Raw genomic sequence first — 23,368 nt, forward strand, 5'->3', positions numbered from 1 at the left:
AAAAGGAATACTGGCAGGAGGCCCCAGTGGGCTCTTTGGACCCTTCCAATATTGGAAAGAAATGAGCAGGAGAGGCCCTCAAGGAACAAAGAAGATAAAGCACAAATTGCAGAACTTGAATCCAGGCTGTACTTCAGTCTTGTCCGTCCTATTTATTTATGTATGTTGTAATTAAAGTTTAAAAATGTCCAGTGCGACTTACTTATCCCAGTGAGTTCTGGGATCAAGAAGGAAGAGACTTTCACTGTTTTTTGTTCATGCACTGAGATGTCCCGCTGACCAGTATAGAAGGGGGAGGGGGGTTGCTCACAAAGGACTGGGAGGGAGAGGGAAGGAAAGTATCCAAAACCCTGAGGTTGTCATTGGGATTTTGTATTTGCTGTTGTTAATCTCTTGCCTCTGCAGTCAGTGTACCTCCCCGACTCTCAGACTGCTTCTCATTCTCTTAATAAAATCTTTTCACTGGACATGAAGCCCTCCTGTCCTTTCTTGAAAAAATATAGTTTTATTAAGGAATATGGAGTGGGTGCAGGGGGTCGGGTGGAAGAGAGACAGAGACAAAGCGTAATCGAGAATATGGGTTTCTCCAGAGGGGAAGAGTCAGATTGAGATGTGGGTCAAGCTCCAAGGTGAATAATACACCCTCCCTTTCCTTTTTCATCCAAGGCCTAGACTTGCCTCCAAAAAGGGCAAGGTAGGGGCCAGAGCAATAGCATAATAGGCAGGGCACTTGCCTTGCACACAGCCAACCCGAGTTCAAACCTCGGAGCCCACCAGGCATTGATTCCTGAGAGAAGAGCCAGGAGTAACCCCGCCCCAGCATCACCAGGTGTAGTCTAAAAAACCAAAAAGGCAAGATAACTAGGTCCTGGTGAGGTCCAGGAATTGGAGGAAAGGCTTTTTATTTATCTATATATTTTTTTATTAGTGAAACACCTACATGAAGTGTAGTTGTAGACTTAGAGGAAAGGCTTTTATAGCTAGAAAGGGCCTCTGAGGAAGAAACCTACGAAGAAGCTCTGAGCACCTCTGTGTGAAAGAGAAGGGAGGCCAAGTCATCATGATCCGCGGTTATGGTTCTGCTTGGGGTGAATGTGGGGAGGCTCGTGATGTGTATTATTGAGACTCTGTGAGTCTGTGCAGATGTGTCATTTTGACTGGGTCAATGTAATGTGCTACTATGACCATTTATAGTGGACTGTATGTGTTCACATGAGTGCTTGTTGCTCTGCATGTGTGCATATCCCAAGCGAATCCAGCTCTTAGATGGAGCATTTCATTCTTGTTTTCTGGGCCACAGTGGGTGATGCTCAGGGCTTATACCTGGCTCTGTGCTCAGGGATCACTCCTGCCAGTGCTTGGGGACTGTATGGGATGCCGGGGATCAAAAGTGGATCAGCCACAAACAAGGTAAGCAACCCTACCCACTGTACTATCTCTCTAGCCCTAGATTTCACTCCTTATACCCTCTTGTCATTTTGGGGTCACTCCCAGGATTATTAGAGGGACCACGTGGTGCCAGTGATTGAACCCAGGACTTTAGTCAAAGAACCAAGACCAGGAAACAGGGAAAGGAAGCCGAACTTCAGGCGGAGCAGGCTGGGGAACAGTAGCTCAGCTGGCAGCACTGAGCTGCTCCCACTATTCCAACACCTTTTCTCATCTCTCTTGGAGGTTCCTCGTCAGCTTCACTTTAGGGCTGAGTTTCCTTATCCTAAGGCAAAACAGATGCTCTCTTCTCCAACCTACCCCCAGCCCCCCAGAAAGGAATAAATTGCTTTTCTATGTATTAAACACCTTAAAGCAGATGGGAACCAATTTTAACATTCTGAGTGATGTTGGTCAGGGATATAAAATAGTTGGTGGATTTTAAGTGTTTTGCAAACTTCAGAAAATTTAAGAGCACAATGGCATAAAGAAAATTAAGTTAGCAGGGGATATGGGGAAAAAAGAAAAAAAATCTAGGGGTTGAAAGATAGTACAGTGGGTAGGGTGCTTGCCCTGCACATGGCCAACATGGATTTGAATAATCTCCAGCATCTGAGGATGGTTCCCTGGGTCCTGCAAGGAGTAACCCCTGAGCACAGAAGACACCTATAGTTTGCATCCCCAGAAAGGCAGACTAGAAAGTAAAACATCTAGTTAGGACCTGGAGCAATAGCACAGCGGGTAGGGTGTTTGCCTTGTACACGACAGACCCGGGTTCGATTCCCAGCATACCATACGGTCCCCCAAGCACCATCAGGAGTAATTTGTGAGCACATGAGCCAGGAGTAACCCCTGTGCATCGCCGGGTGTGACCCAAAAAGCAAAAACAAAACAAAACAAAACAAAAAAACATCTAGTTAACTACTACCTTAAAGAAGTAGTGTGCAGATCAATAACCGGGCAGCTATATATTAACTGATATAAAACAATATCCACTGTAGTATTAAATAAAACAATCATATGTAGAATTTCTAATTTGGTGGGGTGGGCAAGCCACCAGGACATTCTTGGTGAGCTTGGGCTAGTGGTTCAATACTAAGTTGCTTGGGCATTAGTATTAGGTGCCAAGAACTATCAGGGTCACCCCAATGGAGCTTGGGTCTAGAAATATTTTTGAAAGGGATTATCTATGTTATGCACATACAGATGCTTTATATAAGAATGATGTCACTCTTAAAAGGATAGATAAGAAATTAACAGATGATGTTTCCTCTAAAAAGTTAAACAGATGATCAAATTACAGGAAGAAACATTTGTTACTACTTGTCTTTGCACTGCTTGCATTTTTTATTAAGTGCATGTATTACCTATTCTAATTAATTTAGATTTACACTTAAAGGCAAAAGTACTACTAGGGTGAATGAGAAATAAGCAAACAAAATATTGAAGACCGAGATGGAAAGGAAGCTGAGCCACGAAGCAGCTGCTACAGGGCAACAACTGTACCACAAAGGGAAAGCGGCCGGGAAAGGCTCACCCTCCCCTCCATAGCTTCCCCGAGATGATGATAGGCAAACTAGGACTCAATTTAACTGGAAAGCTCGATTTAATCATATTCAGATTTATTCTTAATTTACCTTTTATCAAGAGTACATGTCAAAAGAGTAGAAAAAAAATAAAGGAGCCCATCAAAAATAGTTCCCTAGCAAGTGGGAGGAAGGGCTTGACGTTAGGAAGCCTGTTTAGTGAAAGAAATGTTGTCCAGGTCATGGATGCCATTTTTGTCAATGATTCGAACACTGAAGGTTGGCAGATTCAGGATGAAGCGTTTTTGGAGCTGCAGAAAGACATGAAGGAAATTGGTTAACAAACAGTTGCTGAGCACTCCCTATGCACAGGGTACAAAAGTAGGCAAAAAGCTCTGGCTATTGCAGCACCTGGTCTTTCAAAAGGAGGTAGTTCAGGACCAAGAAATAAAGGAAATCCCAAAATGCAGCTGGGAGCTTGTCTCTGCTCTGCGAGCTGATGAAAGAATGCAACAACCTACTGCCCTAGTCCCCGAAGTCTACTACCCATCAGCTTGTTAAACACTTCCTTTTGTAAAGGTTGGAGGTAATAAGCCAATAAAGGAAGCGAATCTCCTAGGACTACACTTTGAGTCAAAGCGATGTACACCGAGGGCTCAACAGTTAGCTCTAGTCACGTGACAGGGACTGTTGTTGTGAGTGAAGAGTGTGAGTGTATGTATGAGCAGCTGTACGGGTGGGGAGAAGGAAGTCAGCAGAACTGCTTTTGGACCCAGCCCTGCTCTACCTCTTCCAAGTCAAGGTGACCTGTCATTAGAATAAGAGTTCCACACTCTCAGGGCTGGGGATGCTCAGTGGCAGCGTGCATGCTTTGCATTTATGAGGTCCTGGGTTTGATACCACAAAGCATAAAAACCCAAAACCAAACAAACCATGAGATTCCCTGCTGAGAGATTCCAAGTGATATGTGGTCTACGTTCATGGTTGGAAGCGTCTACTAACCCAGCTAAAGGTAACTAAGGAACACAGCTCCTAGAAGTCTTTGCTTTTATGGCTCTCTTTCACAGACACTTTACTTAGTTTCTAGAAAGAAGGCATGATGATCTCTACCTGCTTTTCATTGCGGGGTGGGGATGGAGGGAAAGACAGGAGCCTGGGGGTGACATCCAGCAATGCTATAGGGATTATATGATACAGGGTATTGAACCAGGATTGGATGCACACCATCAAGAATCATACCTCCTGCAGTACCCTACCTGCTCTCTAGGAGCATGTCCTGGAAATATCTACTCCCCAGGCTTAAGCCCACACTCTTCTTGGTATTTTCCGTCACAGCTAATGACTATTTTGTTTTTGTCCCACACCCAGTGGTGCTCAAGACTTACTTTTGACTCTGCACTCAGAGATCACTACTGGCAGTGCTCAGGAGACTATATGGGGTGTGGGGATCAAACCTGGGTCAGCTGCATACCAGATAAAGGCACTATCTACTATACTATCTCTCTAGTTCCCTTACAGCTAAGGATTAAGTGCACCAAAATATTCCATTTCCAGGGTCCTCTCTGACTGATGATTCTAGGTCAAGAAATTAGCTCCAAAAGAAAACCTGGTTTCTAAAATAGTTATACTAAGGATCACTGGGAAATAAAGTTTCAACTTGATATTCTATGTCTTCTTGGTGGTGCTTTTCTTTTGCATGAGGGATTAGGAGCTCCTAAGCAGTGCAGTACTGGGGATACAGGCTAATGGTTCAGTGCTCCAGCACAGTGATGTGAGGTGAGGGGTCACCAGGACTATGTGCAGCAGTGCTCAGGGCCACTTGGTGCCAGAAACTGAAACTTGGCTGCTTGTACTAGGCATGCACTCCAATTCTTTGTCTCTTCCTGGCAGTTTTTGTAACACTTTGGGCTGCAAGACTAACGGTCTCGCATCCTGAATGGTTAAGAAAAGCACATGAACTTATTCTCAGCTTCAGTTCTGGAAAGGGGATTTATAAACAAGAGGGGGCACTGTAGATGGAAAACGACAGGCTCATATAAAAGGCAAACTGTTAATATTTCCAGTATTCCCACCCACTCTTCTACATATTCTCTCACTAAACCATACACTCAAGTTCAGTCTTAAGTCACAAGAACAATAAAGGAATAAAAAAGCCTAAGGGAGTTGCTTTCTTCCTCATTCACACCCCAAAGTCTTAGACTCTTAGTAGGATGGAATCGGTTGGGTCAGTGTTTCTGGCTTCATAAATGGAAGGTTTACTCTTCCACTCAGCCCAAAGTTCTCAATGGCTTTCTATGACCTTCTTATTCTCAGGAGAGGCTTTCTCTTCAGAGTTCATACCTATTAAGTAGACAGTGGGTAGGGTGCTTGCCTTGCAAATGGACAACCCGGGTCAATCCTGGGCATCCCATATGGTTCTGCGAGTTGTGCTAAGAGTGATCCCTAAGTTCAGAGCCAGGAGTAACTCCTGAGCACTGCTGGGTGTAGCCCCCAAACGAACAAAAATAAAGCAGTTTGAATAACACCTAATTCTTCAAGTATGACTCTAATTTGTCACCTGATACAGTAAAATCATCTGAAACTTTAAAAATATTCCTAGGCTCCACACTAGAATAACCTATTCAGAATCAGGGCTGGACGTGAGGAGTGGGGACAGGGACACTAATTTTTATATATTTTTTTTAAACAAACAAATCCTCAGACGTTTTTTAGATATACTAAAATTTAAGAGCCAGTAGTCTGAGAAACAAAAAATAAAAGTAATTAAATTGTAAAACTGACATCAACAAGGCAGTGACCAATGAGAAGAAAAAAACAAGCTTGTTAACCACCAAACTTTATGCCTGGTAGCAACTTCATATATGGTTAAAGATTATTTATTACACCTCTGGAAAGGATCAGAAGAAAAAGAAAATGCAACCAAGAAACTGTAATAATACTGACTGGCAAACAGAGACAAACATTTATTTCAGGATCCCACAGGGGCCACTTACCTCCTCTAGACATTTCCTAAGAAGGCCCACTGCATTCTCTCGTGTGATAGCTGAAAGAGAAGAGGTCAAAAAATGAAGGTGTTACCTTTAAGTCCAACTCCCAGCCATAACTTTTAATCAGGCTTCAGACCCCTTCAGGTCATCATCCTACACAAACACTTGGAAAAACAAACAAAAAACAAGCTGACTGGTCTTATAGCCTGCAACAAACTTAATCCACATGCAGCTGAGGATGCCCCAGACCCAATGCTCCAGCAGCCACTAGCCACTGCAAATTGATTTGCTACAGGGAAGGGTAATTAGCATGACGGAATTCGGCCTCCCACAGCCAGGGCCAGTCTCTGGAGAAGTCCAGCAGCCTGCCTCTTTTTTTAGAGCCCATCCCCCCAACTTTAGACCATGGCTTAAGTCAGTTCAGTCTGCCTGAGCCAGCTGCAAATCAGGGAAAGGGAGGGGAGGCCAGAGTTGAGCTTCACGATCCCAGCTGGGTCTCAGTGTCTAACAATCAGAGAGGATTCACAGACTACAGCTGAGACTCACAGCAAAGGGACTGTCCACAAGCATGGCAAACCGGGATGACATATTATGGATGAAGGTTGCAGGAGTGGTTGGTGGTTATTTTGGCGAGCATATCAACTGTATTACCAACAGACGTCAAAATAAAGAGTCACTAGGAGGCCAGGATAATTCTTTTCAGGATATGGCCTGGAGCATTTGGTGTGGTTGAGGTTGAGCAAGAGGGCAGCACCAAAAAAGGAATAAAAACATCAGTTTCTCACTATACTGGCAGGAAAGAATGGAATGTAAGAAGAGAAGCAGTTATCTGTGCTGCATCTATAGCCCGTAATTGTAACAGTTAAAAATTCCAAGTGTCTATTACTCATAGTGGCTAAAGCTGAGACTGGGTCTGAGGTCAGAATACAGTAAATGGCACAAAAATCATCCCTTCGTTTGAATCTCTGCTAAGCTGAGTTTCTGAAAACAGAGACAGCACTTCCCTACAGGAGAGAACAGCCATTAGGTAATAAGAACCAAGGGATCGACCAAGATTTCAGGCCTCAAAAAGCTCTGATGTATAAACTAAGAAATTTTCAGGTGTCATGCTAGTGACTTGTTCATCCTCACAAAGTCAAAACAAACATACAAGCCATTTGGTTTACTTGCTCATTCTCTGCAGCAAAGATGCTAACAAGCATCTAAGCAGGGCAAGAATGAGTTAAAAGGCTGAACTTCTGCAATGGAATTACAAAACAAAAAGCAGCTCTGGACATAGGATGTCTCTCATTATGTCTGGTAAAGTCTTTCAACAACCCTGCTGACAAAGAGAGCAGCTTCCACAGTGTATCTCTAAGGATCCGTCTCTTTTATTTTTAAAATTTAAAAAAATTGAATCACAGTGAGATACACAGTTAAAAATCTTGTTCATGATTGGGTTTCAGTCATATAATGTTCCAACACCCATCCTTCCATCAGTGTACATTTCCCACCACCAATGTCCTGAATTTTCCTTCCAGCCCCCCCCCCACCCCCCGTTTCTCATTTTCTCCCTCCCCTGCCCCTTTTGGGCATTAGATACATCCTCTTATAGTCAAGTCCTGGTCAACCAACCCCAAGGAGAAGTTCACAAAAATGAAGGCTAAGGACGAGGCTCTGCTGCTACTACTCCCTACCAAGAGAACTCACTTGGTGTATAGTACCGGTCCAGGATACTGAGAGTCAGAAAGGCACCATAGCCATGGGCTGCAAAAGGGGCCTTGGCCAAGGCTGCCAGGTAGTCCATATAGTAGAGTGCAGGGCCCTCGTGCTCATCGTAGCCAGCCAGGAGGAGGTTGACATGATATGGGGTCTGCAAAGAAAAGATATGGCAAAGTAATGGTCAAAGCAGAAATGCTGACACCTCTTTCATGATAAGCACTGTAGCACTGTCCTCCCATTGTTCATCGATTTGTTTGAGTGGGAACCAATAACGTCTCCATCGTGAGACTTGTTACTGTTTCTGGCATATCGAATACGCCAGGGGGAGCTTGCCAGGCTCTGCCGTGCGGGTGGGATACTCTTGGTAGCTTGCCGGGCTCTCTCAGAGGGACTAAGGAATTGAACCCGGGTCAGACGTGTGCAAGGCAAACACCCTACCTGCTATAGCTGCAGTCCTTTTCATGTTAAATGGGAGTAAACTTCTGAAGACTAAGAAAATAGTGGGGGCCAGGGAGATAACTCAGTGGTAGAGCACAATGTCAAGTATGTGCAAGGATGAATTTAATTCCCCCACACTGCTTGGCCCTGGTGGCCTGAGCCCTACATCAAACTGACTGAACTGCCAGGCCTGCACCACAGGGCCAGGCATGGCTGGGTGTAGCCTCTATGAAAACAGCCTGCAACACTGTAATCCAGTGTGTGTGAACACTACTACCAATACCACTCCGGACACTCCAATAAAGGAAGGGAATGGGGGAAGTACAAAAGAAAAAACAAGATTTAGGGAACTTGAAATCAACTTGTTTGCTCTGAACAGATGAGCATCTGGTGCTTTAAGGTATATGGAAGCACTTTCTTCTTGGACTGGGGAGAATTTAGGAATACATGTTTTGTATGTACCAAAGCCCCATAATCCCAGGCATCATATGGCCTCTAAATAGTACCATATCCGCAGGCCCTCATATTCACTGTACAGCTCAGTTGGCACAAGAAAGGCTCCCAAACTACCCCCAACCCCCCGCCCCCTGTCAAAAAAAGTTGCTTTCTTCTCAACGTTTATGAATCTGAATGTGTTGCAAAAGCATTTCAAGGGCCAGAGAGTTGATAACTGAGGTTAAGGCACTTGTCTTGCATGTGGCTGACTGGGATTGATCCCCCAGCACCACATATGGATCCCTGAGCACCACCAGGAAGGATCCCTGAGCAATACCAGGATTAAGCCCACACAACACTGGTTGTTATTCTCCAAACCAAAACCAAAAAGGCATTCCAAACTCAAAGCAGAGTACTCTTGTGTCTTTTCTAATTGCTGAACCCAACAATTCTCAGAGTAAGATCACAATTTAAAGAAAGCAGCAGTTCCAACACCAGGGCCAAGAATAAACAGGCTCCGTCTAGGCCTGTTTATTCTACACCAAAACCTCAAATGGTAAACTCTATGCTTCATTAGTAAAGAAACAAGTTTTGGGATAGGGAATCTCACACATTTAAGTCAAATCATTTTTTAATAGAAACAGCAATTATCCAGACCATAAAGAAATGTAGTAATCCTCTAACTGTAGACTTAGTAAAAAGCTGTATATTTTCCTAATATAAGACTCCCAATAAGATAACTAATTTTTAATGAGGATTTATAGTTCTCCATTGTATTATCAGCAAGTCTGAAAAAAGCAAGTTTCTACAGAGAACCTTAACCAGTCAGCCTCACTTATCATCTCCTAATGGATGACTGTAGGATAACAATGGGTTTGTCCTTTCAGCCTTGCCGCAGGGAACTTAATTTACCTTAAAGCTATGTCCTTTCTGTATGGACACAAGAAGACAGTTAATATTATGCTTTGTAACCTGGGACTCCAATAATATTTACTCCTGGGCATCTGCTCTCAACTCAGTTGCCCTTAGTTCCTAGCACCCCAAAAGCAGGGTCCCAACGAAGGACTGAATGGACCCCGGGCAAGCTGTGAACTACCCTGGCATAGAAATGGGTCAGGCCAAAGCGCCACAACACTCAACTATAAATTGAGAGCATGATCACAGACAAATGCTGTCATGATCCAAAAGTAACGATGAGACTAGGACCCCGCTGGGGTTAGGAAGACTAACCTGGCCTGAGGACTGTGGTAAGACATCCTCAGGAAAAAACAAACTTTATATATATCTCTTATATTTATCACAGTAATCTTACCGTGCTCTTACCGTGCTCACACAGAATGACGTTGCTAGAAATATTAGAAGTAGATTTACTATGACTATTTAGTGGATTGCTGGCTGAGGAAAGGAGAAAGTGACACACCCTGAATGGGATCCCACCCTTGAGCAGATCTAACAATCCAGAGTAATCTCTTTGGATGAGATTTTATCCTTGAGTTAATCTCCTGGAGGAGTGGTCTTACCTTTCTTTGTTGACTTGTTAATGTTCAACCCACCTCTGTGGCACCACCTTATGTGATTGCTATATAAACTAAGACTGTAAGAGCGGAGAGGGCCAGAGTCAGAATGCAGGGGCAGAGTCAGAATCCACAAGGAGCGCTCCAGAGAGAGATCGGAAGAGACCAGAGGAGAGACTACAGAGACAGTCAGAAATAGAGAGACAGACAGAAGACAGCACAGCAGCATGCACAGAAGCAAAGCACAAAGAAGGAGCCACCCCAAACCGGTCCGTACACAGCGGCTCAAGAGCACTGAACGCGGAAGAGGAGAGAGAGCTGCCCCGAGAGCCCGCCAACAACAAATCATCATCTTCGCATCCCTCCCCCACGCACGCACATAAGATATATTCTTTACGGAAGATTATTCTTTTTTTCTTTTTGGGTCACATCCGGTGATGCACAGAGGTTACTCCTGGTTCATGCACTAAGGAATTACTTCTGGGGGTGCTTGGGAGATCATATGGGATGCTGGGAATCGAACCCGGTTGACTGTGTGCAAGGCAAGCGCCCTACCCACTGTGCTATTGCTCCAGCCCCTGGATTATTCTTTTCTGAACCATTCACCATGCTAACTTCAGTCTATGTCCCCAGGCTTCTGTGCTGAGATTCCTATTTTACATGCCTTCCTTTATATCTGCAAAATGTTTTTTCCTCTATTTGCTTTTGTGGGTAGTGAGTGGTCCAGTCCTTATAGGATATGTACCCATATTAAAACCTATGCACTAAATTAAATAAACATCAAAACTGAATGTACCATATCATGAAACATAAGGTATCTTAAACTGGTGGGCTTCCCAGGCAGAGACCAGAGGGTCACAGGGTCACTCCTGGTGATACTCAGCTTGGCACTGCTCAGGTTCAGCAGAGCCAGAGGCCTCCAAGGCCACTTAGCAGTGCTCAGGAGGCCATGTTCCATGCTGTGCCAGAAATCAAAATAGGGGCCTCTACACCTCCACATGCCAAGCACATGCTCAAACTCTATCAGCTCACCTTTACTTTTTCTTTTTTTTTTAATTTTTGGGTCACACCTGGTGATACTCAGGGTTTACTGGCTCTGTGCTCAGGGATCATATGGGATGCCAGGGACTGAACCCGGGTCACCCAAGTGTAAGGCAAACACCTTACCCACTGTACTATCTCTCTGATCCCCCACCTTAGAGTTTTTAAAAGCACTGATTAACACAGGTACTTGGCAGTCTAAAGAAACTATCAGAACATATGAAAATATCATATACTTAACCTAGAAATCCAAACTAGCAGAACTAAAGCATGAAAGATACAATCTTTAAGATAATACAGTAGTCTTAATTTGCAAACAAATTTCTGCCTTGGGGGTAAAATGGCAAATAGAGAAACAAAAACTGACCAGCAGCAGTCAAGATATCTGAAAAAATAATTACCCGATTATCACATTTCCCAGTGGGTAGTGTGCACAACACTCTCCCAGGGTCTGGAATTCTCGACCACATTCTGTGACAACATTCTTAATATGTCTTACTTTAGGCAAGACACTTAACCCTTATGAACTTCTGTTTCCATAATCTTTTCAACTTCTACCTTCTAGGGAATGTGGTGAGGAAAAAAAAAATAGAAGTGAGGCATTCCAAACTTCAGAAGATGTTACCTAATTTCTTGTGTTATTAGTCACACACCTACTTGCTTTTTATAGCATGTCACTTTAAAAACAAAAATACTGGAGTTGGAGCAATAGTACAGCATGTAAAGCACTTGCCTTACACCTGGTTAACCCAGGTTTAAACCCCAGCACCACATACCATCCCCTGAGGTCCAGAAGTGAGGAGTAAAGACTGAGAACTACCAGATGTGGTCCCCCGAACCAACCAACCACCAACCAAGCCTTTAATATTAGCTAAAGATACATAAAGGCATTTTGGGGAATCACTCCTGGAAGTGCTTGGGGAAACATGCAGTGCTGGGGACAAAGCCCGGGGCTCTTACACGCAAATCATATGCTCCAGCCCTTTAAGTCACCCGTCCTCACCCCAATCCCACTATAGCATTTTTTAAAAAGTGTTAAAACAATACTGCAAAATCAGGCAAACAAAGAATACCTTTGTGTTTTTATTTTAAAAATAGAACAGAAAAAAGGGGAAAAAGAAGAGAAATATAATAAGAAAATTCTTCCGGTTTCCCTCCCCAAGATAAAACAATACAGACTGAAAACAGTCTCAAAACAAGTCCATCTTTTTACTAAGAGGATAACTCTACCATTCATTCTTTGACCAGAATACTTACTGTCTGGTTACTCAAAACAATCTTTTCAAGTCTGAATAGTATACTAAGATATTAAAGAGGTCTTAACCAGCAGAACCCAAATGTGTCCTGCCTCTAACCCAAATTAGATCCTGTCCATCTAATGAGAATGTTTTAAAAAACAATCATTGTGATTTAAATCGTCATTACTAAAAGATTTTACATGAAATTGTTTTGCAGAATTCCAGAAGCAAACTGTACTTTAATTGGTCTATAAAATTTATTTATACTAAGCATCTGACACACACTCATGAAAGTTGGTATTCAGAAGTTATAACACGTGGTATAAAAGATAACTCACAAATTATTGTGTGACTTTGAATTACCAACTTTTGCATGTGTGAGATGCTTAAGCATAAATAAATGGTGTTATCTAGACTAATTAAATCAATACATCTGTGTAACAACTTGCAGTTTCTGAAATTCTGACAATGCTGCATCAAAGATCTCTGATTCACACTAGTTTTTTAAAATTTCAGTCTTGTGTACTGTCATTCTCTTGCTCCCCTAAAAAAACAGGGGGCTGGAGTGATAGCACAGTGGGTAGGGCATTTGCCTTGCATGCGGCCCAACCCAGGTTCAATCCCCAGCATCCCATATGGTTCCCCTGAGCACGGCCAGGAGTAATTCCTGAGTGCATGAACCAGGAGCAACCCCTGTGCGTTGCTGGGTGTCACACACACACACACACACACACACACACACACACACACACACACGCACTGTATTCAAAGTGACAAAACCACAGTTACAGGCTTATTGACTGCAATATTCCCTCATTTTTAATTCATTAGTGTTAAAATTAAATGGAACAAATTGCAAGTCACTTAATTTTGTGCTATTCTTACAGTATGTGCACATGACTGCTTGCGGAATATTTAGGGAAATACTTAATATGTCTAAGATACAAACTCACCTATGCAAACATTTACATCCATTACAAGTTCTGTGAAGACAGGACTATGTTTTTTTCAGTTATATACAAGCATATGCTCAATACAGCATATGCTTAATAAACACTTGATGAATGAATAACTATCACACCTGAAGTCATTATCTATGCTTTATCACATATCACTAATGCCTAATATCATAAAAAAGACTACTAAATGTTAGTAAAAATTAGGTTGTACTTCTAAAAACTGGTTTTAATTTTCAGTCAATTGCTAGAACCTCTCGAATACACAAGTAGTTTTGTGTTTTGCTAGGTTCCTAGTTCTTTTTCTTTATCACCCTTCTGCCACAGGTTACTAAAGTAAAGCAGGGCACAGGACAGGCACTTTGAATTGAATGAAGAGAACAACAAACTGTAAGTAAGCATCTCAGGAATAGACAGGTAGGCTACATTAAAAAATTAGACCTGAGTTTGAAATCCGACTCTGTTAACATATATGTGGCTTAGAATAGTTATTCCAGCATCTAGTGTTCTCACTGAAAACCTGGTATATTGGCTTGGATAGATAGTTTAAGAGGCAAAACACAAGTTTTACCTCTCTTTCTCCCTCCCCCTCCCCACGAGCTCTCCCTCCCTCTCTCCTAAAACACTGTGAGAACACAAAGTTTTTCATGATGGGGTTTTAGTCATATAATGTTCCAACATCCATCCCTTCACTAGTGTACATTTCCCACCACTAATGTCCCCCCCATTCTTCTGTTTATCTGTAAACTCTTCTGTGCTCTCCTCCCCAGTCAGCTAATCACCTTTTCCCCCTAGTCAGATTCTGTTAACCTGTAAGATGGGATCCTTCTAAGGACACTTAACTTGTAAGTTATGTCTATTGCATAGTTTACCTTAAAGCAATGTCCTTTCTGTATTAACACAGGAAGACAGTTAATATTATGCTTTGTAACTTGGGAGTTAATTGACTCCAAATAATATTTATTCCTGGGCATCTGCTTTCTTGACTCAGTTGCCCTTAGTTCCTAGCACCCCAAAAGCAGGGTCCCAACGAGGGACTGAATGGACCAAGGGTAAGCTGTGAGCTACCAGGCATAGAAATGGGCCAGGCCAAAGCGCCACAATACTCAACTATAAGTTGAGGGCATGATCATGGACAAATGCTGTCATGAGCCAAAAGTCACGACTAGACTAGGACCCTGCTGGGGTTAGGAAGACTAACCTGGCCTAAGGACTGCGGTTTGGAATATATAGTGAGATGTCCTCAGGAAGAACCAAACCATAAGTTTCTCTCTCTTACTGCGCTCATACAGAATGATAATGCTAGAAATATTAGAAGTAGATTTACTACAACTATTTAAGTGGATTACTAGCTGAGGAAAGAAGAAAGCAACACTGTTCTTCCTTGGGATCCCACCCTTGAGTGGATCTTCTTGAGTAATGTCCTTAGATGAGATTTTGTCCTTGAGTTAATCTCCTGGAGGAGTGGTTTTACCTCTCTTTGTTGATTTGTTAATGTTCAACCCACCTTTGTATCACCACCCTTTGTGACTGCTATATAAACTAAGACTGTAAGGGGAGGGGGAAGCAAGAAGGAGAATGAAAGGGGCTCGAGGGAGAGAGAGAGAAGAAGGGGAATTGGAGGAGTCTGGAGATGGGAATGGAATAAACTGCAATTGATACCAACCAGCCTGGCCCTTGTTCCTTCCTTTGCCTACCCATCGCCATCAGCCTCCCTTGGGTAGGTGAAGTGGAGACCACCAAATGCAAGCAGCTGGAGAGACAGAACACTGTGGCCTTTAGAAACTACACAAAATGCTTCATACATGTCTTTGTGATGGTATGAAAACTAAAAACAAACAAAAAAGATGGCCAGATCTGACATATGGCAGAAAAGTTTGCGGGACCATGCAGGGCCATGTGGTATTGGGGATTAACCTGGGCTCACATTTGCCACCATGTGTTCCAGCCCTTCAACCTACCTCCTTGAACTCTTGACAGAGGCCCTAAGGTGATAGTGTTCATTATCATGAACACTCATAAGCAGTAACACTTTGAGCAGGTGTGCTTCATTGTAAACCTATCCTAACCTGAGCTATCTTGGATTGGCAAATCATGGAGAAACAGACATTTCTTAAGCACCTTCATGCAGTTTTTGCCATTATAGATATTTCTATCATGTTGATTTTAAGCCTCCATTTTCTAGCTTTCCCATCAATTCTCTACTTTCCCATAAGCAACACATGTAAGAATTTGTCAACTGTCCTGAATAGGAACACTAATCAATCCTGACAGAATTGACAAGAAAATTCTTACTTACGAAGTAATTTTTATTCTGTGAAACAATCTATTCTGTGGTTTTCAATCTTTGTAAACCCAATTATCAACAATGGTCTGAGAATCAGAGACAGACAACCACTCCCAGTAAGTGTTTTATAACTTTTCTACAGATGGGTTGATGTCCAAAGGCTATCCTTGAAGATCATCAATGGGTTACAGTGCAAATAGCAACATGCTTAGTTTCAAAGTTGTAATGTCACTTACTTCATAAAAATGAAGGCTATACCACCAAGTCTGCATAGGTCTACACTTACTCCAGGCAGTGCATGTGGGACTAACCAGGACAAGAAATCTATTCCAGAATCTAACACATGCAGTGTGGGTGCTCCACTACTTGAGCCACGGTCCCAGGCCAGGAAATAATTGAGGGAGAAGTTTTGGCCACACCAGGTGGGGTTCAGGGGCTATATGTGGTGTCAGGGGTTGAACTGGGGTAAGCTGCAAGAAAGGCAAGCACCTTCACCCTGTAATCTCTCTCCAGCATTTTTGTTTTGGGGGGGGGGGGCGTATACCCAGTGGTGCTCATGGCTGAGTTCTGCCTCTATGCTCAGGGATCACTCCTAGTGAGGATTAGGGGACCATATGTGGTGCCAGGAATAGAATCGGGGTCAGCTATGTGCAAGGAAAGCCGCTTACCTGGTGTAATATCTCTCCAGTCCAAACATTTATTTTTGGCATATACTTTTTGTTTTTTTTTTTTGTTTGTTTGTTTGGGCGCCACAACTGGAGGTGCTCAAGGCTTACTCCTATGAGTGCTTGAGGGACCAGAGACAGAATCTGGGTCAGCTACATGCAAGGCAAGTACTTTAAATCTGCATTGTATCTCCAGCTCCCTCCAAAAAATGCTCACAATCACGATCACGATCATCCTGTTGTTCGTTGATTGCCTCGAGCAGGCACCAGTAATGTCTCTTTCATCCTAGCCCTGAGATTTTAAAAAGTGCCAAAATCAAGGCTCTTTTAGGTTTAGGAGAATGCTAAATGAAACATTCTGGGATCTCAAAATAAATTTCACTTCTAAAACAAGGAGCCACCTAAATTTTGCCTCTTGTTACAAAGAGAAAATAGATAAAAAGTGGTACTATCTTTTCCTTCTTTAACAAGTACATTATGGGCTGGAGTGATAGCACTTAGGGCATTTGCCTTGCACGTGGCTGACCCGGGTTCAATTCCCAGCATCCAATATGGTCCCCTGAGCACCGCCAGGAGTAATTCCTGAATGCATGAACCCTGTGCATCGCTGGGTGTGACCAAAAAAGAAAAAAAAAACACAAACAAAAACAAACAAAAAAAACACCCCCACAAAAAACAAAAACTGGTACATTTTCCCCTAGGGACCTAAGCAGTGCTTAGGAGACCTGAGGATCACTCTCAAAAACATTTAATCAACATGTTATGCAGTCACTAGGCCAACACTTAGAAGTACCCAGGCATCACGTAGTGACAGGGACAGAACTTGGTGCCTCCATATATCAGGCATATACTCAAGTCTTTTGAGCTATCTCCCCAATCCCAATCATTTATATTTTCAAAGTGGAGAGTATTAAGTTATTTGAAACTTCTTTATTTATACAGATTTTAATAAATATAAAGTACGCAATATAATGTCTATTATACAATAACAAATTAGCTATTATCATCATTACTAAACCATCATTTTTAGGACCTTTTAAATGGATTATCAAGATGCATCACTGAGACCCAATACATTATCCACTTTTTGTTGTTGTTAAAGGGACAAAATTCAAGCCAGTGGAAATAGTCAATAAGCACATCTAATATATACTTATCACTGGAATTTAAAGAAACTTAATATGCACCTCGAAGTTCTGCAGAGTTTAGCTAGTTCCTCTTTGAAAATTTGAACTTGGTTCCCTTACATGTTTGGGAATGGAACACACACATGCAAAGCTCTAAGAGAGTTATTTCCCTCCCTCCAACTCTTGTGCATACAACTTCTCAAATATATTCCTGCTCATGAAAGAGGAATACTGTAGTGATTAAGAAGAGTGTGAAATTCCATAAATTTTACAGCTTAAGGGAACAGTTGTGATAAATACACTGAAACAACAAAATCAGTGACGAGAGTCTGGGCGGTGACAAGCAGCGGTGTGACATCTGGCGGAAGCCAAAGTCACAGCAAGGGGGAGAGAGGTGGGCGTGAGGAAGCATCCTGCCGAGCGTGGACACAGAAAAAAAGAGGAATTGACAGTCTTCCTTTGGAGCCAGGCCAGCCTTTGCCACCTCTAATTGAATAGGACGATGTTGCTACGAGTGAGGTGCCTTAGAAAAGGGTGCAATTTCTCTTGCAGTACACTGAATGCACCTTGGAATTTTAAGCAGTCTCTAAAGCATACATCCATTCCTGGTGGGTCAGTCATTTGTACAAAGATGTATAAGCACCAATGGGACAAAGGACTCTTCCATGATGACAAAGTTTTAATAATAACTCTAAATGCACTAGAGACTGTGCTTTGAAAATAATCATGCTTTAATAAGCATATTTCATTTATTCCAGTTGTCAAGCTGCCTAAAATTCCATCTTTAGCACTGAAAGTATTTCACCCCCACCCCCTTAAAGAAAAAGCAACTAGAAGAGTTAAGATTATAACTAAGAGCTCAGCTAGTTTATCCAATATCCCATTTAAAAACGTGGGGATCAAATTCAAAGAAGAGGCAATGACCTATGTTATACTACACAGCTACTTAGCATCAGTTATGATCAGAATTTAGGCTTCCAAAATCTTAAATGTGTATGCTTTTTCTAGAAAATGATGTTTCCACAAAGCGTGAATTAGTGTGAAAACAATTCAAATGTCATTTTCACACTCAAATATTTCATAAAATACTACTTTGCATACCAGCATGTACTGTTTCGTTTTCATGTATCACATCTTATACATGTTCTATGTTTTATATTTTTTGGATTTTAAATGTAGAGGCCACACCCAATGGTGTTCCAGCCAGGCAATGCTTTGGACTACCATGTGGTACTGGGGATTGAATTCAGGGTCTCACACATTCTAAGGATAAGCTTGATCACTTAAGCCATATCTTCAGCTCCCTTAAAAAAAAGCAGGCTTAATGCCAAACCATTTGATTAACTTCTCTAAATAGTTTGAAACTATATAAGAAAGTAACAGGTACTCAGTTAAATATCTGTGATAAATAGATAGCACCTTAGCTGTTTTGGCAATGCATGTTTTTATCAACTCAATACAATGGATCAATTATTTTCTTACACTAATGCTCTAAATAGAGCCTGGAGCATATTTCACTAATAAAAATTATTATCTGCTTAGGATGAGCTTGGGGGGGTATAATGTTAAATTTTCAATATGAATTTTATCATTTTAATTCAAGAAGGAATCTGTACACAGACTGAAACTGCAATGTTCCACTATTTCAATCACAGGGGGTGGCGAGGGTGGGGGGCACAAAACTTTCTATGATTTTAGCAACTTCCAACTACCCTTGTGATCTAAATACCTTTTCCAGATATGAAATATTATGATTTTATGGGTAAGGGTGGGACTAGGAAAGAAACACCTAACCCTAATATTTACACAAAATGCAACCATTTTTATCCTGTCTCTCCCCTCCTTCCTTCCCTTTTGTTGTTAGTGCAATGAGTGGGTGGTACACATTTGGCTGGTGCTAACTAGGGATTGTACAATGGCATGTAGTGCTTGCCTAAGATCACACACATTAGCTGCCAGTAAGACTGCACTCAGGCATGTAGTGTGGTGCAAGGGACTGACATGCAAACCTATCAGTTTCATATAAGGCAGGGAAGGTATGCTACTACCCTGGTCCGTATACCTTGACTTTAACACTTGTTGACATAGCACTCACTCTATCAATCAAAAGATTAGAGGTCTGGGACCCCACCCGTGATTCTTGGCCAACTGGGTCATTACTTCAAAGCAGGGGTTCTAGGATGCACTGTTGTTGGGACCCTGTAGTTCCGGGGATACCCAGGCCCTCACTGGTGGTGCTTGGAAACTTCCAGGGCTTCACTCACCAATGCTTGGGAGATCAGGAATCAAACCCAGGTTGAACACATGCAACGCATGCAACTTACCCACTGTATATCTCCCAAGTCCTGGCAAAGTCTTTTAATGAAAACCAATAGATCTCTAATCAAAACAGTGACTATGCCTGAAGTATAAAGGTACACAGCTTCTAGTAGAATTATCTTTTCTTTGCTTTTATGCCACACGTAACAATGCTTGGGGACCATGCAGTGCCAGGGACTGAACCTGGGGCATCCACATGTAAAGTATGTGCTCCAGATTTATAAGCCACCTCTCCCATCTATATAATACAGGATAATTATGAAACAAGAAGATGCCTAACCAACTTCGTTTTGTATTTGGAATGTGAATATATTATTAAGTTAATAAATAGGGGTCAAAGAATAGTACAGCAGATAGGGAGTTTGCAAGCAGCCCAACCAGGTTCAATCCCTGACATCCCCTATGGTCCTTCAAGTATCACCAGGAGTAATTCCTGAGAGCAGAGCCAGATGGAACCCCTGAGCACTGCCAAGTGTGCCTGTAAACACAAAAAATTAAAAATAAAGTTAACAAATATTACTTAATTTGAGCATTTGCCATTTGAGAAGTGTTGTGCCAGGTTATAAAGATGTGTAAGCCTGGATCTAAGGGAACTCCCAAGATAGAGAAGGGCAGAAAGGACTGCAGATAGAGCAAAGAGTGTATAAGTGAAGACAAATATAAATTGTTTCATTATTGGTGAATATAGGACATGCATACTTAGCAAGTTAGGTGATTTCAAAGGAAGGAAGGTAGTGGAATCACAGAAATGGAGACACACTGTCATACACGTCTTATTCTAAAGAATATGAACTTTAGTACAGAAACTATGGAGGAGTTAGTGAAAACTACTCACAATCTCAGATGACCCAATCTTTTTTTCTGAACTTAGACCACCACCAAACAGTAGAAATGGAGGGGAAACTAGGTCTGAAAAGCATTCTGAAGGTAGATCTGATGAGACTTATAATTACTTATAATTCTTATTTGGAGAAAAAGAAGAAAATTAAAGGGAAAATGACCAACAAAGCAGTCGAGTAGGCAGAAGACATAAAAGAACACCATGGATCAAATATGGCTTCACCAGTTGGGAATTGGTGTGTGTGTGTGTGTGTGTGTGTGTACACATGTGCCACTGGAAGTGCTCAGGGCTTAAGCCTGGCTCTGAGCTCAGAGAGGAACCATTTGGGGTGCTGGGGGTTGAATCCAGGTCAGTTGTATGCAAGTGCCCTACCTGCTGTACTATGCCCTGTCCGCTATACTATCTCTGGGCCCAGTAATTGGTACTTGTGCATTAAGTGCCCAGTTCTAATGTGAAAAATCATACTACTTCCTTGAGAATATGAGAAAGAACAAGTGTTCTTCTGTGTTAAAGTACCTGGAAGATTAAATGCTAATAAATAGCATTTAATCTAATAAATGTTAATTAAATCAGAATTTTAGGAGGAAAAAAATATTATGTATAAAAAATATTTACATATAACTCATTTTCTAACAAATGTAGTTTGGAATTCCCCCTCAATAACCTCCAAATTCCATTCTTTTGGTGGGTAATTGGGAGAATGAGGTCACACCCAGCAGTGCCTGGGATTGAACCAGGGTTGGCTGTGCACAGGGCGAGCACCTTCATCCCTGTACTATCTCTCCAAATTCCTGAATTTCTATAAATTTTACTTTGCCAATGCCATTACTAATCCCAAGTTTAAATGGTTCTCCTACTGAAGTTGCAATTTTATCGTAATTAGAAGTTTAGAAATTTAATGAGTTGAAATGCAACATGGCACAGATGCCTTATTATACCAACTAGTTAACACAGTATTTGTTTTCTACATTAATTTTACTTGCTAATCAAAAATACTGCTTTCTTCCAAATAACATCAAAATAAAATTGCTGATTGTGCAATGGTAAAACCAACAACACCATGTCTGCAACAAGGCTACCTGAATTCTATTTTTTATGGGCTGGCAGTTTTCAGCGAAAATTTAAGACTCCATTTATTTTAAATCAACTACTGAAAAATCCAAGTACACAAGCGATGCTTTACACACAAGACATATATTAAGTTATACATACTAAACATGCCCATTAATATCTAGGAAAGCAGAGTATCAAGGCAATTCATTTCCCTAAAATATAAGATGGTCTGATGGAAAAGAGTATTTAGCGCTCCATTGGATTGCATATGTTTTAGGATATCTACAACAAGAATACAAAGGAAATGGGGAAAAAAGACGACTTAGGGGCTGGAGTGATAGCACAGTGGATAGGGCGTTTCATCTTGCACACGGCCAACCCGGGTTTAATTCCTCAAGAGCCTCTGCAAGATACCTGTGACATATTTGATATGCCAGAAACAGTAACAAGTCTCACAATGGAGATGTTACTGGTGCCTGCTCAAGCGAACTGATGAACAACGGGAGGACAGTGCTACAGTGCTACAGGAGACCTTCTATTAGAATACTGTTTCGTATTAAAGCCAAGGTTCCACACAAGTTCCTTCTACATCCCTTTAATGAATCTGGAAGCTCTGTTTAGGGGGCCACACCCTGTCATGCTCAAGGGTTACTCTTGGCTCTACACACAGGAATCGGAATCATACCTGGCAGCGTTCAGGAAACCATAAGGGATGCTAGGGATTGAACCGATTATAGCCTTGTACAAAGCAAGAGCCTTACCCACTGTTCAATCTTTCCAGCCCATGGAAGCACTTCTTTGGTTTTCCTAATTCTTTTTTCTTTCCCCAAATGCTTGACACAGAAGAACCAATGGTCTAACCAAATCTCATTTTACTGTGCTAAGCTGTTCGTAGCCAACAAGCTTTAACAGAGCTTCACTGCTTTTAGCCAAGAGTGTTTTCATCAAAGTCTTCATAGCACAGATTCCTTTAGCTTCACTCTCTTACCATTTGTCTACAAGTTAAGTAGTATTTAACAAACTAGTATAGGAGTCAGAGAGATAGTGAAGCAGAGAGCTTGTCTTGCATGTAGCTGACTCAGGTTTGATTCCTGGTGCTCCATACAGTCCCCCAAGCCCCAGCAGAAGCGATACATGAGCACAGAGCCAGGAATAAGCTTTGAGCACCAATGGTATGGCCCCCCCAAAACAAACACTTTAGATTATCAGATTTTATACTTCTGTCACTGTCACTGTCCTCCCCAATGTTCATCAATTTGCTGGAAAGGGCACAGTAACATTGTGAAACTTTTTGTTACTATGTTTGGCATATCGTAACACCGTGAAACTTGTTGTTACTATGTTTGGCATATCAAATACTCACCAGCAGTTTGCCAGGCTTTGCTGTGCTGACAAGATACTCTCAGTAGCTTGCCGGACTCTCCGAGAGGGGCGGAGGACTCGAACTCTGGTTGGCCAGGTCGGCTGCATGCAAGGCAAACGCCCTACCCGCTGTGCTATTGCTCCAACCCAGATTTTATAAATAGTATAAGAAAAATTTTACAGATATTTATGTTTCTCAATCATTAGAATCCTGATTTGTATATATTACCCCATTATTTAAAACAAGTTTATTTTTATTTTGATTTCTGGGTTACAGATGGCAGTGCTCAGACCTTACTCCTGGCTCATTTTCACAGATCACTCCTGGAGGTGCTTATTGGACCAGATGGGGTCTGGGGATGGAACCCAGGTTGGCCATGTAGCACTGCATTGCACTGTCCTCCCGTTGTTCATAGATTTGCTTGAGCGGGCCCAGTAACGTCTCCATTG

General features: G+C 42.0%; 1 protein-coding gene across 1 annotated transcript in view; it reads right to left on the reverse strand.

Annotated features, from left to right (window-relative positions):
- Positions 1–3,029: 3,029 nt before the first annotated feature.
- PSMB2 (proteasome 20S subunit beta 2) overlaps positions 3,030–23,368 on the reverse strand; it is a 45,997-nt gene continuing 25,658 nt past the window's right edge. Inside the window, exons 4-6 of the mRNA XM_056123042.1 lie at positions 7,631–7,793; positions 5,948–5,997; positions 3,030–3,265 (exon numbers count right to left, since the gene is read on the reverse strand). Of these exons, the coding sequence (XP_055979017.1) occupies positions 3,158–3,265; positions 5,948–5,997; positions 7,631–7,793 (321 nt within the window). The 3' untranslated portion in view covers positions 3,030–3,157. The remainder of the gene's footprint in view (positions 3,266–5,947; positions 5,998–7,630; positions 7,794–23,368) is intronic.

Source organism: Sorex fumeus, unplaced genomic scaffold (genome assembly GCF_029834395.1).
Source record: "Sorex fumeus unplaced genomic scaffold, SorFum_2.1 ptg000047l, whole genome shotgun sequence".
Lineage (NCBI taxonomy): Eukaryota > Metazoa > Chordata > Mammalia > Eulipotyphla > Soricidae > Sorex > Sorex fumeus.